Source organism: Diachasmimorpha longicaudata, chromosome 15, assembly GCF_034640455.1.
Source record: "Diachasmimorpha longicaudata isolate KC_UGA_2023 chromosome 15, iyDiaLong2, whole genome shotgun sequence".
Lineage (NCBI taxonomy): Eukaryota > Metazoa > Arthropoda > Insecta > Hymenoptera > Braconidae > Diachasmimorpha > Diachasmimorpha longicaudata.
In genome coordinates, this window is record NC_087239.1 from 793,292 (window position 1) to 808,560 (window position 15,269).

Consider the following 15,269-nt stretch of genomic DNA (forward strand, 5'->3'; position numbering starts at 1 on the left):
GGTACGAACTCGTTACATAAATCTGACTAAAGAATTAAAATCTCCCAAAAGTTGCCGACTCATTGTGTTTCCAAAAGCCAAAATCCGTAAATGTTGAACCATTTTTACGGAGTTTGTACCATATGTCTATATTTCATTCCGTAAAATTTCTCAATCGTTGAGGAAAAATGACTGAAGACCTTGTTGTTCTCACCGCGGTGATTCATCAGTGAGATAATTGATTTTACGAAACAAATTGTAGAATTTAAATAGCGTTTCCATACCATTTCCGTTCTACCTCACATTTTTTATTAAAAGTTCTTTTGCTCGTGAATTGCGAAACCTAACTTACAGATTTTATTCTGGTAATTCTGTTTAAATTTTTCACTGCGTGAAATTTGAATGTCGTATCATAAACACTAAGTGACATTGCCATATTCTTTAAAATCCCCTAAAATTTCTTAATTAGTAATAACGGGATGTCAAACTCACCGGAATAATTTGAGCATCCAGAGGTAATCCGCTCTCATTTCCATCGATATTCGAATCGATATCGAAACCCCGAGAGGTGGGCGTCCCATACAGGGAGGAATGAAGAGCCAGAAGACCTGGGGAACTCCCATAACTCACCGGCGGCGTTGTCACCTCAGCCCTGTCATAATTGTCCAACATCCTGCAAACAATAAACAAGTTTCTAATTAAAGAAAATTCCCCAATAAATCACAATTTACTCTAAACACCAACAGAGAAGAGGCATATCCAATGATTCAGATCAATTTGGATGGGCTGAGGGGGTAGAACGGGCACTTCTCCCATTAAAAAATGGTATTTGCGACTCACACACAGATTTTTTTAAAATAATTATTTAGTCCACAACAGAATTTGTTAGTATTATGTTCATAATTCCAAGTTTCCAGTTCATCCTTCCCCTGACTTATCGCTAAAAATCCCCTATAAGGTATCAAATTTTTTTTCAATGCCTTCAATGAATGATTTCAGTCTAATGCTTGAAAGAAAGGAAAAACTGCAGTATAAAATAACGAAATAAAACAACCACATCTTCCCAGAAGGAGACATCGTCCTCGAACTTCAGCGGAAGCAAGACGATTGATTTATCAACCCCATTAACAAAAGAAAAAGAAATTGATCGACATGAATGAACCATTCAAGGTCATCGGAGCTGCATTCTCACGGTTGTCCTTAAACCCATTATATGGAAAAATCAGTGAATACGTATTCACATCTGCCATCGACCGGTTATTTGTGATTTTTCAATTCATCTAGATCATTCGAATGATTCAACTTCAATTACAACGTTCAGGATCCTTATAAATTCCATTACAGGCAGTGGGAAATTCTTTTTGTTCAATTATTTAAAATAAATTAATTAATTAAAATATAATGACAAACCTAGTGGTGAGTTTTATAGTTTGCAATTAAATAATTATCTAGAGACCTAGAAAAGGATATTTATTATAACTGTTCAATATCTAACTCAAGTTTCGTAATTTGTCATAAGACGGGTTAACATCAAGTAATTCACAGTAATTATCTCTTTATTATCTACAAAGTGTCGACGGGTTTTTAAATTCAATAAATTCAATTTTTATTTCTATTCAAGTTACTCTATTGCTCAACACTAAAAAATGAGCTAGAAAATATTTCGCTCAATATCAAATTACCACATTATTATGAAATAATAAATTATTTGGTCGCCAAGTGATTCTTTAACCGACTTCAATTATTGATTTTATTTAATAAAAAACATTTCATATTTCTAATTCGCACTGAGGTTTATTAATTTCCAAAAAACGTTAATGTGGATAGAAAAATCTGAAGTAAAGCTTTCAATCTCCATCTGGCTGACAGTTGAACACAATGAAATTCACACATTGATGTAGTGTATAATAGGCATGATGTTGGTGAAGACAGGCTCGTGTGGATGCTGATGGTAGCAAAAACGTTCTGGTATTTTCATTCAATAAAATCGAGTGTTCACTCGGTCGGGATAAAAACAAGCTTCTCTCCTCTTTACCACTTTAACTTCTGTTCTCATGTGTTCTTATAGTTCCTTCTTGCTTCACTTGTGGTATTTTCATTGAAGCATCCCGGTGGTCGTGATTCGACGCGTGGCACGTCTGAGATAGTCTGGACGAGATTGTGGATTAGGATGACAAAAGGACGTACTGAGAGGTCTCTCTTGACTCGGTTGATACCCAGCTGATCTCTCGATTGAAATAAAACGATTTCTCCTTCATTGTGAAGGTAACTTTTCCACTGAGAGTGCGATTATGTTTTACGATGAAAGACAACACGATCTTCGATCAGAGAACCGGGTTCTGGAGACATATCAATCGTTTGGGACCAGAAGTGTCAAGTGATTAAACAATTGCATTGAGTTCTCATGAATTTTGAGACGAAGCTCTTATAACTTGAAGAAGAACCAAGTTCGCAAGAGAAACTCTTCATAAAATTGTGTTATGAGGCCGGACAAACGTTGTCTCACTTGTTTTTAGCGCATAGAAATACGTAAAAGTTAACATTTCTTCTAAAAAATTGAAAATTTGTACGAACAGGAAGAAATTGTAGATAAAAATTACGCTATCGTTTTATAAAAGTATAACATGAGTCATCGTTACCTCATTTCGATCGAGACAGGCAATAAAGGTTGATATATGACGGTCCAATTTTATTCTATGTTAGAGAAGTTTTTATCCTGATAAAAGAGAAAATGGAGTAAAGTTCACCAGCCGTTCCAGAACCTTCGTTATAGACATATAAATTACTGGACTGGTGGGGTAAAATGTCCTATAAGTCAGAATAAAGTTTCTCTACTCTAGAATAAAAATTGATTATGATATATTAATTTTTATTCTACGATTGCGGGATAAACATGAAGTACACTTTGCTAGAACGATATTGAGGAAGTTTCAGGAATAATTTTTCTTTTTTTACGTTCGGAAAGAAATTTTAGGTAAAAATTAGACCTCTGGAGAGCAAAACATGGGATGAAGTGACAAGGGTCATGTTTCATTGGACAAAGTAGACTTGGGAGGATAATTTTTATGATAAAACTAACCTTCGTCCTTCCAATTCCAAAAAGAATAAATTAATATAATTTGATATTATCCTGACTAAATTTACACCCATTCGTATTGGTTTCTGAGCATTCCCCAGTACATAATTCACTCCTTCTCCTTTAGATCAGGTTTCGTCCTTTGGACGTCTCATTTTTATTGAAAATTCCATTCCATGAACCAGATCATTTTTCTGCAGAAATTTCCTAAATTATTCTCTTTCCAGAATTCATGAAAAATCCTACTCATATCGAACATATGAGATTACATGAAATCCCTGATAGCGCGACGTTGCCAAAACCTCATTAATCCCACGCGGGTAAAGTAGAGTAAACGTGGCAAATATGCTCGGTCCGAATGACTCGCCAGGGAATCCCCCCCCGTGATGACTGAGTCGCAGGTTCGCGCAGGGTTACCAGCCTAAGATAAATACAGATTGTCCCACATATCCAAGTGAGTACCGCACCTCTCTATCCTCACCACGATCAATTCGTCAGCAGAATTGCGACAGGTATTGAAATTCATAAAATCAATTTGACGAAATTCTTAAGCAAATGAGCCCTAAATTTATGCACATGCGGCTCCATTGAATAATATATACATATTATTTAAAGTCATCAATTTCATTGTTTGAAATGATTCATTGAAACGTGCTCGGAAGCAATAAATGACTTTCTAAAGTATTTTAAAATAATTTTTTAACGAATAAAATGAGTGGATAATATTGACAGTTCAACTACCACCACAAATTAACGTCTGATTGTCAATGGAACGGAGGCCACGGGGGTGTCTCCCTGGCAGAATGAATTATCCTGTCACCATCAAAGTCCAAATAAATTCTTTGAAATTTTTTTGTCACTCCTTCGCGCTCCTAACACTCGCTATCCAGTCACACATTAAATCTCACCCAGTGTTGTATGTACGCAGAGGCGTATGTATTTCATTGTTAATAATATACAAATAAGTGTTGCACGGTACACACCCTTTGCATACACTCTCGTCGGCGGAATATGCCTAGCACTGGGTATTGAAAGCCCGTCTGCAGGAACTGTAATTTTATAGGCCTCTGATTAAACTTTTAAATCGAATGACCAACGCGGTTCAGTTGGTAAGCGGAAGTGACGACCCCGGCCGCTCACCTCTGCACTACTAACGCTCGAACGCCGACAGTCGGGGGGATATGATGGGCTTCACGAGGCACTTTTATGTGAGACTTTATTTTTTTTTCTACGTTTTTTTTTTATCGTCTTGTTGCCATTCGGGGCAATGTGCATCCCTCCGAAAACCTGTTAGTTTTCGACGATTATTTTCACCCACCGTGACCGAGTAATCGCTGACTTCTCATGGATTCATGAGACGTGAAAATTTGGGATTTGCTGAAGTGGAGGTCATGGGGGGACTGCGTTTCTGGAGATTAAGGTGGTCGTGAGTGAAAAACTGAAGGGAAAGAGGATCTCCCTTTGAGAAAAAAAAATTTCGACTCATTCCAAAGCCAGAGAAAATTTATTTAATCAATTGATTTGAAAGTTTTCTTGTATTAAGCTCAACGATTTTAAATGGACAGCAATGTTAAATAATGTTTTTTTATTACATATCTGTGAAGAACTGTCAAGCGTGATAACTGTTGCGTATCAATTACGTGAAAATTAATTAATCATCAAATGTTTTTCCAATTTTTTTTCTAAGAAATCTAATTTTTTCACTTTGAGTAAATTCACCAATAAATTCATGAAAACCCTAAAATTCTTAGTCGCATCATCTCGAGTATAATTGACCTATAATATTCTTCTAAACATTTTCGGAATATTGCTCACTTTGTTCCTTCAGCCCCCAAAGTTTTATTTAAAGTGTTGTTGAAGTGTTATCCACGTCAACTCCAATTCTTCCCAAAACGTTTAATTAACTATACAAAGAAAACTTCGGTGTATAGTATATATTCACAAATATCTCTCTGTAGAGGTCAGAGTCCTAGAATTCGCGACTCTAGGGAATCCAAAAATTAAATGTGATATTCGAACGAATATAAAATAATACCAATCATTTCACAAATGATTATCACCATGATAAATAAATTGTTGAAATAATGGGTTTATTTGAATCGAATATAAATACCAGCCTACGGAAACAATAAACAAAGCGCGGTAATTGGATTTGGTAGCAATTAAATAATTATTTTGTTGCAACCTGCAACGACAGTTTGAGGTTATGTATGGATTTTCAAGTAATTCAAATCGGTCCTTAATAATAATTATTATATATGACCTACAATATTTTTTTTATTCAAATAATCGCTGACTTCTCATGTATTCGTCGGGGAACTGCACTGACAGAAAAACATTTTTTGAGAGGAACACAAATCCGTAGATTGAGATGTTCATGATTCAAAAACTGGAAGGGAAATAGGACTCCCGATTGCGAAAAGGAAAATTTGCATCAGGAGAGTATCAGGAAACTTCCGAATATTCCAGTCAATTTCGAAATTTTTGGACAACAATTATCTGCTTTCAGTGCTGAAAATTATTATCTTGCCAAAAAACTTAATTTCTATTAGCGTGACATCACGTGAGCTTTGTCGCAATGGAGCTTATCACGAAGAAAAAAAAACTAAGCGATCACTTAATGTAATTTTAGTTTACAACAATTTAAATAGGGGGAATCCCATGTGAAGTCGATGTGGTGTCGATTTTTTTTGTTCGGATATGAAATTAGCGACGTCACGAATGAGAAATCGTCAGGTCACATAAATATGACCGTGATGGAATCGTCATTGCCAGTCACGTCTACTCTTTTCAATAAAGCGGTCAGGTAATATTTTTTCATTGACAAATTATCTATACAGATACAACTTGGGGGTCATTTCTTTTTGCGTCTCAAAATTGTCGTAGTTTTTGTCATTTTTCATCCTATCGTTGGCCATCTGTTCATGTGTTCAGTAAGCGGACGTGCTTATGTAAAAATCGTGAATTTTTTACATTTTGATTTTGATTGTCATTGACTGAAAATAAAAAACTTATCCAACATAAGCAAAACTAGTTTCATAAAGTTTTTCACATTTTTTATGATGAAATAACCTGACATTACTTAAATAGTTTTCTGTTTTATTCGAGTAACGACTGCCTCTGTGATATAAAAATGAACAAAAGATGACTCTTAAAGCTAAAATAATTTTTATAAAGAATTTCACTCCGCGTATAATTAATCTTCCAATAATTGTTAATATCATTAGCGCAGGTGTAAATATGTTTATATCACTGGTCTCCGCTTTGAATTTAGTTTAACCAAATTTTTCAATTCTCCTGACGAGAAATACACTCTTAATGAATTATTTATCTTTGAATTTCGACGCCATGTGAAACGTTTATATTACAATTGAAATTCTTTCCAGTTATTGACTGATACAGCGAGCTAAGGATAAACTATCGATGAACAAATGTTTAAAAATTATCGATGGAAAAAGTCTTGAGAATGTTTTTTGGGAATTTCGCTGCGGAAATTTTGCCATCAGAAAAATGATGTCATTAGTCATTAGTAACCGATAAGCGAACTATGGATTTCATAATTGGTAAAGATATGGAAATTTGATATATTAGAAATGGGATAGTTATAATGATTCTAAACGTGTGAATGTTATTTATTCCTTTTATTTTATACGCTCGAAAGGCACAACCGCTCTGGTTCGTTTCCTTAGAGGAACTAACTAAAAAGACTAAAGGGCCGCAACACCCTGGGCCTGATGACTCACATTAACAATGGTCCCACTCACACACCTCTATTAAGATCCAAAAAAACAGGGCACACACATCATCACACATCATTTTCAGCCATAAAAATGTTTTTCAATCTCAAGTGGAGAAAAAAGAAATACAAATCGTACAAAGACCTATTCAGTTCAATTATAAATTAATGTTTGATAAATAGTTTGAAATGTAAACTCTAATATGACATATAAATAAAATCGTCAATTGATTTCCTTGCGTTGTGAGAGCGCCTCAAAATTCAATTTCTATTGCAACAAAATTATGAAAATTATTAGAGAAAACAATTGTTAAAATTGTGGAATAATCAATAGTTGATAAAAATAAATAAGGAAAACAAATTCGTGTTGCGTCAGTGAAGGAGTTTAGTCAATTGACTCCACCTTGTCTTACACAATTAGAGAAATAGCAAGAAGAAAAGTTCTGACTGTGAGTGGCGAAGGTAATACATTTGATCATTAGATTAATGGTTTCCGTCAAAATCTATCGTACTTGAGGCTGTATTTGAATAATACGCAACATTTCGGGGGCTGAATATGCGTTGAGATCGTTCAGGACGATGGGAATTCATGAACCTTCTAACACTTCAATTTAATCTGAATAGTTTTCCGTTAGCCCGAGCTAAACGCTCCTTTCGTTATGTATCAATTCTCACCCATGCCCATTGTTTTCGGTTTATTACGGAATCCGCAGTGCGCACTATGCCGTTACTGTTTCAACGCCTCTGGATAAATTACTGCAATTGTAGTATTTCGTCTTCTTCTCAGGTTTTTTCTCACACCTTTGTGGGGAACTGTCAACCGTGATACAAATCGTTTCATGAATTATAATACATTTTTCATGATTAATTAGTAATAATTATCATATATTATATATAACAGATTTTTTGTTCCCACTAATCATTATTTATTTATTTTTTTAAACCACTGTAGTGCTGTTCAATTTTTTATCATTTTTTCAGATCTTTTACCGTACGGAAATTCGTTAAAACAAATTATCAAAGTTTTCCTTCGAGGAAGTCAAATAGGGAAACGTAAATAGAAAATTGATAATTTGTGCACATTTTTTTTAGGTCTCAGTCTCGAGAAAAATAATAAAAAAAGTTGGATATTTTTGTATTTCCCATAACCGTGAGAATATTTATTTTCAACTCGTGAAAAAACGGATTTTACCATTTTTCTGCACTTATTCAATAAATATATTGACGCACTGTTAATTGGGAAAATGTTTGTGGTAACAATAGAAATCAGTAAAAAATTGTTCTCGCAGTTCATGAAGCACAACTGTTTAAACAAATGAAGTAGCAACTTGGTTCTGAATGGTTATTCATACCAATATTATTATTGATTAGTGGAACCGTCATCTTAAGATATCATACAACAGCCACTTCTTGAAACAAATGAAATGATTTCTTTAATTTCATCAATCAAAATGAAAAAAAATAAAATTGCAACTAATATTTCGTGAATGACTCAGGTCTTAATTCATGCTGATGGATAGATCATAGATGAATAATAGTTCGATATAACATAAAACGATTTTTCAGGATCATATGGCCTTCAGTCACCCATAAAAATTTCTTTTTTTTTAAACCAACTGTAGAGAGTTATTTGCGCAAATCATTCGGAAAATTATGAGTTTCGGGGCAATTACGCTTTCACGCGTAGACCTGTGATTTGAATGGCAGTGAGCGTTATGGGAAAGGTACAGGTTGGCCCAGGAACCTGAGACAGAGAGATAACAGTCGACAGGTCTGCCAGCTCGAGACGTATTTTAATATGACTTTAATAATTCGAAAAACATCCAATAAAGATTATTTGATGCCTACCGGCGCTGAGAAAGAGATAACTATCCTATAAACCACATAAAGACGATTCAAATGAGTTTTGTGCTCAGCGATTGAATGAGAAAATCCAAAAAAGGTGCTATGGGAAAGGTCGAAATCAAAGACCTCTTCAAGAAAAGTATTCAATTGTGAATAAAGTTGAGGAATAAGCGGGCAAGAAACAGAAGACTAAAAACAACAAATTTAAGGGAGACAATATCGAAAAATAAACAATGTTACACCTGCTATAAAATAAAAATGGTTGCAAAATGGAATAGGTGGGGGAAATAAGTAAAAATAAGTGAAAGATAGGAAAAACTTCTAGAATTTGGAGATATGGAGAATATGATACTAGCTTAATTTGCAGAGTAAAATGAATTAAGAATCTGTTAGGGGGCAGTTAATTTTAATTTATATTTCACAAATTTGTAACTTGGATCTTTCACAATTGGGTGTATTACAATTGGCCTTTTTTAACGAATAACTAAATCGGTTATCATTTAATTGTGTCCATACCAGAAAAATTACCATTTTTTAAATATTTTCATCATTTTGATACGCAAGAATTGTTTTTGAACACTAGAATGTTCAATTTAGATTTTTTTATGGAAACTCCACCTACAAACGTATTGAGTTTTGCTGTCTTAGTCTATGGGAGCATATAAATATAATCATATTTTCCAAGTCAACTTCAAACCACCTCAGACAAATTTGAAATGCTCAATATTTTAAACTAAAATAATTTTTACATAAAATGTAAAATGTAAAGGATAGTGTCAATACCCCAATTCTGGAGTTCCAGCTGTTTAAACAAATAGAAAACAAAAATGTTCGATGTACTGTGTGTAAAGTAACACTTTACTCACATTGATTAAGTCAAAAAATACTGTCTGGTATTTACTTCCATCAAATAGTTAATGAATGTTCATTTCATAAAGCTTAATTGCCCTCGTTTTCTATTAACGACTATTAATGAATATTCAACTCTAGTCTTCGTTAATAGTTAACGGATCTCCTTTACAATTAACTGTCTCCTTGTCTTCGTAAATGAAGATATTTCCAATTAATTTGATTTGATTTAAACGTTATTTCTCTGGATACATATGAGTTTTATATCTGCCCAGAATGAAATTCGTGACCATTACCATCAACAAAATGCCCACCACAATTTAAAACAATTCTCCAAAATGATTTGCATCCTCCAAACATGTCCCTCCCATCAAAATTTTATAGTCATTCCATTTCCCCGATGTGACACACTCAAAGTACGCCCGAAACTTATGCATATTGAATGGCATGCGGTGTCGGCCAGGAATTACCCCGTCTGCGTCATTGAAAACCCATATGCAAATCCCATAAACACAAACTCTTTTAAAGTCTCGATTCCTTTCTTCTCCGCGTCCCAATTTTCTTTGAACGCTTCATCATCATTTTTTATTCCCTCTTCACCCTGAATATAAACACCAATACGTCACTGGTAATTTTGCGCGCGGCTTCGTGACGCTTCAAACGAAAAAATTTCACCAGAATCGCATTCCAAAAAGCCCCCAACATCAGTTGACATTTATTTACCTTTCACATGACCCAAATGAAACCAAATAATTTGACAGGGTAATCCTTTGTGGTTTACCGCATCGACAAATCCACATTGAGAGAAGACAAAATTATATCCAGTTATTGTTTACCAATTATTCCGTGTGGATTATGGTGGATTAAATAAATAATGTTTTAGGTTATTCGCGAATTTAATTTTAATATCAGATCACGAAACATCAGTGCAGCGAAAAGACATCTTTAACATAACACCAGTGATGACAATTGTTGAATTTTATTTATGATATTCATTGCAGAAATTCATAGAAAAATATCTTCAACGATTGACAATTTGAAAATGTTTAAATGGAAAATTCGAAAATGGGGTGGCAAGATATTCGGTGAAATTAAAACTTTGCTGGAAAAAAATTAGTGACTTTGAAGGTATTTAAGAGGAAAATTGTTATCACGGAAATTATGATGTTTTGTTAGGTGTCTTTGTTGTTTACCAATAAATTTAATCGCCACAACAACAATGCTCTTCCGTGAAATATAAAATTTTTCTGCTGAACAGTTTTTTAAAAATTTATGTGCCTCTCTCAAAAAAGTACCTTTAAGTTCAGAGGGAGGGAGCGAGAGATTGGAAAAATGAGCCACGGAGAAATATTTAATAACAATTACGAGTTTTTTCCGCAATTCCTCGATTTTTTCCTAAAATCGTCGAATTTTTACTGAACATGTCATAATTTCTATGTGAATTCACAGAAAGACAAATTTTTGATAACGATTACCCTATCGTTTCATAGGGAGCACGTCTAAATATCCGGTCGAAAATATCCAGTCCAAAATATCCAGTTAAAAATATTCAATTCGAAAATATCCGATTGTAAAAAACCCAATAGCAAATATATCGGCGAACATTGGATCTGTTTGTAGATCCAAGAAGGTGGATTGGAGTTCAAAATAAATTTGTCTAACTTTTGTATTGGATTTGATAGCATTTGGATATTTGTGTTTTGGATATTATTGTTTTGGACATTTTTCATTGGAGATTTTTGTTTGGGTATTTTCGACTGGATATTTAGACGTGGAAGCGTTTCATAAACCCGCAGCATAAACCATCGTTTGCTCATTTCTATCTCGAAACTGACGATGAAATGAAGATTGGATCAAGCTTGATTAGGAATTGGCCAAGGTGGATCGAGCCTAGATTCCCAAGGTCGAACCAAGCTTGGATGAACGTCCAAAATTGACTCTAAGTGTTCAGACTATAATCTCCAGCCTCGATCGAATCTTCACAGAAAATTCTCAATCAACCCTTCGAATTGTCCGATAATTCTCCAATAATTAATTATGGTTCCACGTCTAAATATCCAGTCGAAAATACCCAAACAAAAATCTCCAATGAAAAATGTCCAAAACAATAATATCCAAATGCTATCAAATCCAATACAAAAGTTAGACAAATTTATTTTGAACTCCAATCCACCTTCTTGGATCTACAAACAGATCCAATGTTCGCCGATATATTTGCTATTGGGTTTTTTACAATCGGATATTTTCGAATTGGATATTTTTAACTGGATATTTTGGACTGGATATTTTCGACCGGATATTTAGACGTGCTCCCTTAATTATCATTGATGATTCCTTGAAGTATTTCAGTGGAATGTAATTGGGTACATTGAGCTACGTAATTGATGAACCTAAAAATTATATAGGCTGAACATTTACATCTGACTTTGAAATCAAGTTTCATTCTATCCTGAGCCCTCCACCTTGGGAGAACAAGAGTGTTTTAAGGTTGGATTGAGATTCGAAGGAGCATGTACAACTCAAGTTGGATGAATATAGGATCCAACGATGGAATCAAGATTGCTTCAACGTTGGGTCTTCCAGGTTCCATCTCCAATCTTGAATGTACCTTGTTTCCATTGTCAGGATGGACATTTCTCCCCTCAGCAAGATGATTAATTTTTGCTAGAGGTTTCCTTCAGAGAAGTGGATGAAAAGTCGAAGAAAAAATAATCCGAACTTCCAAAATTGTGATTTTTAAATGTATTAAACCCCTGACTTGAATAATTTTCATTGGTCTTTTCTTCTTCCGCAGTTCATTTTTTTCGCGATTCAGTTGATTTCACCAAATATCCATACGCTAAAAATTATTGCGAATAACGAGTATTAATTTGGCCTACCTTACCATTTGTTATTAGTTAACGAATCTCATTTGGAATTAATGAATCGTTCCGTAGGTGCCCACTAATTGTTAAAAAACGTTCTTCTTATTTTTCAATATATTTTCCTACCTGTGCAGAACGAATCTCCCAATTTATTTATAAATTATGTAGCAGAACGTTAGGCATAATGGTCACTTCAGATATTACTGAACTCATAACACACGAAATGTTGTGCTCCTACGATTCACAACTCAAAATCATAAACTAAATATGCAAATGTTTGCAGAATATCCAAAAATATTGAGGAAACATCAATGATACGCGGAAATTTAATGTGACCTCATGTCTTCCCAGAAACCAATTACAAAATACTATTCCCCCTTCCTTTTACCTTCCTCGAAGTCTCATAAACAGAGTACAACGTAATGTTTACTTCCGAGAATTGTTAATCGATGCTGAGATTCACGAATCAATATTCAGACGTGTCGAATGTAAATATCGTTCTCCGCATGAAATATTGTGGTTACGAAAAAGAAAACAGCGTGAAAACCACTTAAATTCGGAGTTGAGAGCGGAAAGGAACGATTTTCGTGGATTCTTGAGTGATACACATGGACTAGAACCGATGGTAATGATTTTAATACTTCTTTTTCTTCATGGAGGTGGGCATATATGATGTACACGTGGAGCTATCTCGCAGACGTTCCATGCGACGGCTGTGGTTATACTATGGAACGAAGCGGAACAGCTTTAATGACGATGATTTTTGTCTCGAGGAAGCATCTGTTTCTGAATTTCAGCGCTGAATATTTTTGAGCATGACCATGTACTCCTTGCTCTGTTTATCACCTCTTTTCTTCCTCATTTAATTTCATACGCCAACAGAAAAATTCAGGGGAAATTACTGAACCGCAGGGAGAGAAAACTTGTCGTATACCCCATTTTTTAACATTTTTTCCTTATTTTACTACATGTGTTGTATACCCTCCTAATCTCCGCATTTCCCATTTACAGAAATCCTCCAATGTATTCCCCACGCGGCCAGAAATATTCAACTCAACTATTTTATACATGTAATCAATGGTAATGCAACTAAGTATGAAGACGTACTGATTCTTAACAAAGGACCTTTATGACCTAGCAACCTAAGTACCTTAGTTCTTACATATTTTCAAAAAGGGAAAACTTAAGTGCTCTTAGCCTGTATCTACAATTTCCTGAATAAACTTCATAAATGTATTTTTCCCCACTAATTGCATGCGACTGCGTAAAGGTAGTGCAGTATAGAACATCCCTTAGAAGTTGAGCATTTTCGACAACTAATATACACCTGTAACACGCCTGTAACACTCAGAGCATCCTCACAACTATCCTGACCATTCTAGAAGATACTTCTCGGCAATATAGGACTCACTTGTAACGTGGATCACTTTTGAAAAATTGTAATACTTCCATTGAAATAAAAGAAGTTTTAGAAAGTGATTTTATTGGAAATGGGTTATTTGGAATAATAATTCTGGAAATAATTGAAACTATTTCTCTACTTGATTACGTAACACAAATAATTGTGCTTCGAAGACACATCCACTCTGTACCGATTCCTTAGAGAAACTAACTAGATTTACAAAGGGAAACAACACCCTCGACCTTTTAGTCACACGAGACCGAACGCGCGCTGCAGCGCGCGGAAAATGAAGGATGAGTTTTGTTTCTGTCATATAAATCAATTTGATCCACCTTTGATTCGTCCGAAAGCATTTGACATCAACACTTGAATCATAGTGAGTGAGTGATCAACACTTGAATCTCTCTGTCACGGTGAATCATAACGATCTTTACATTATGTTTTAAAATTAGCGCCTAAAATTTAAACGACCAATAGGATACTGGCTACATCTTTGCGAGATTTCGATTCGATTCGAGATTTTCGATACGATATGTGGCTCTCCTTTTTAGAATAGGATACTCTCAAAGAGCTCTATTCATTCCACTTTGTCTACCTACTTAAAATCAAACCTAAACACCATACCTCACACTTTTCAGAATTCCAGTCCATATAAATGTTTTTTCAATTTAAAGTATAAACACTCAGAAGAGAATGAGATTTATTTTTGGTTTCTATTTATTTATTTCATGAAAAATTCAACAGAATTATTTCAATCGTGAAATACAACAACAGCAACCGATTACGGAATCGACGGGGAAATTTTTCGTGACAGTATCATAATTTTTTACAGTCGATTCAACCAAAAATGACGGAATTTTCAGGAAAAATCCCGTGGCAGTTCCGTAAAATTTTCGACAATCGCATTAGACTCTAGAATTACGGAAAAGATACGTAATTTTTCTTGAATATTTCAAATAAGTAATTTCCAACCCTCAAGATAATTAATACCCGAAAAATTCGAGGAACTCTCCTTTAGTCTCAGTTCCAAATCACCCTTCTGCCTATCAACATCCCTAAAAATTGAGAGTCACTTTTGTCTAGAATAAAATATTTTGTGAACAGTATTTCGCTTCTTTAGCGTTCTTCATTTGAAAAAGGTAATTATATTTCTTTGGAATATAATCAATAATTCGCTAGAAGTTTCCCCAACTAATTCCATGGGCTTCACCCAAACTATTTTATTACTATTTGCCGCATCTGAAAGACATTTGGAACAATCTACCCTATCATAAAATCCCTGAGTCTTGTTCTTAAAAAAATTTTCTCTTCGTGCGCTTGACAGTCGTGTGGTATGTTAACAGCTCGGGAAAAATTACCGTATTAGACTGAGAACAATTATTCGATGCTTGAGGAATTTTTCTCGAATGGTCAGATTATTTTACTGACCCGTTGACAAATTTTATCGAACGCTACCGAAGATTTTTCCCACGATCGTCAAACGGTTATTTATTTGAAATTTGAGAAATTTCTTCTGAA

General features: G+C 34.6%; 1 protein-coding gene and 1 long non-coding RNA gene across 4 annotated transcripts in view; one reads left to right on the top strand and one right to left on the bottom strand.

Moving 5' to 3' along the window:
* The window catches only part of LOC135169754 (putative transcription factor SOX-15), a 62,716-nt gene that overhangs the window by 33,072 nt on the left and 14,375 nt on the right, over positions 1–15,269 (bottom strand). The window contains exons 2-3 of one of the 3 annotated variants that reach the window (XM_064135031.1): positions 2,619–2,695; positions 472–652 (exon numbers count right to left, since the gene is read on the bottom strand). In XM_064135031.1, the coding sequence (XP_063991101.1) occupies positions 472–652; positions 2,619–2,623 (186 nt within the window). In that variant the 5' untranslated portion in view covers positions 2,624–2,695. Of the gene's footprint in view, positions 1–471; positions 653–2,618; positions 2,696–4,038; positions 4,177–15,269 lie in introns of those variants that run through there. The other 2 variants (XM_064135032.1, XM_064135030.1) reach the window with 2 other exon arrangements.
* Positions 5,834–7,083, top strand: LOC135169758 (uncharacterized). The gene is made up of 3 exons (XR_010300250.1): positions 5,834–5,861; positions 6,442–6,618; positions 6,717–7,083. It is a non-coding gene; the product is annotated as an uncharacterized LOC135169758 (long non-coding RNA).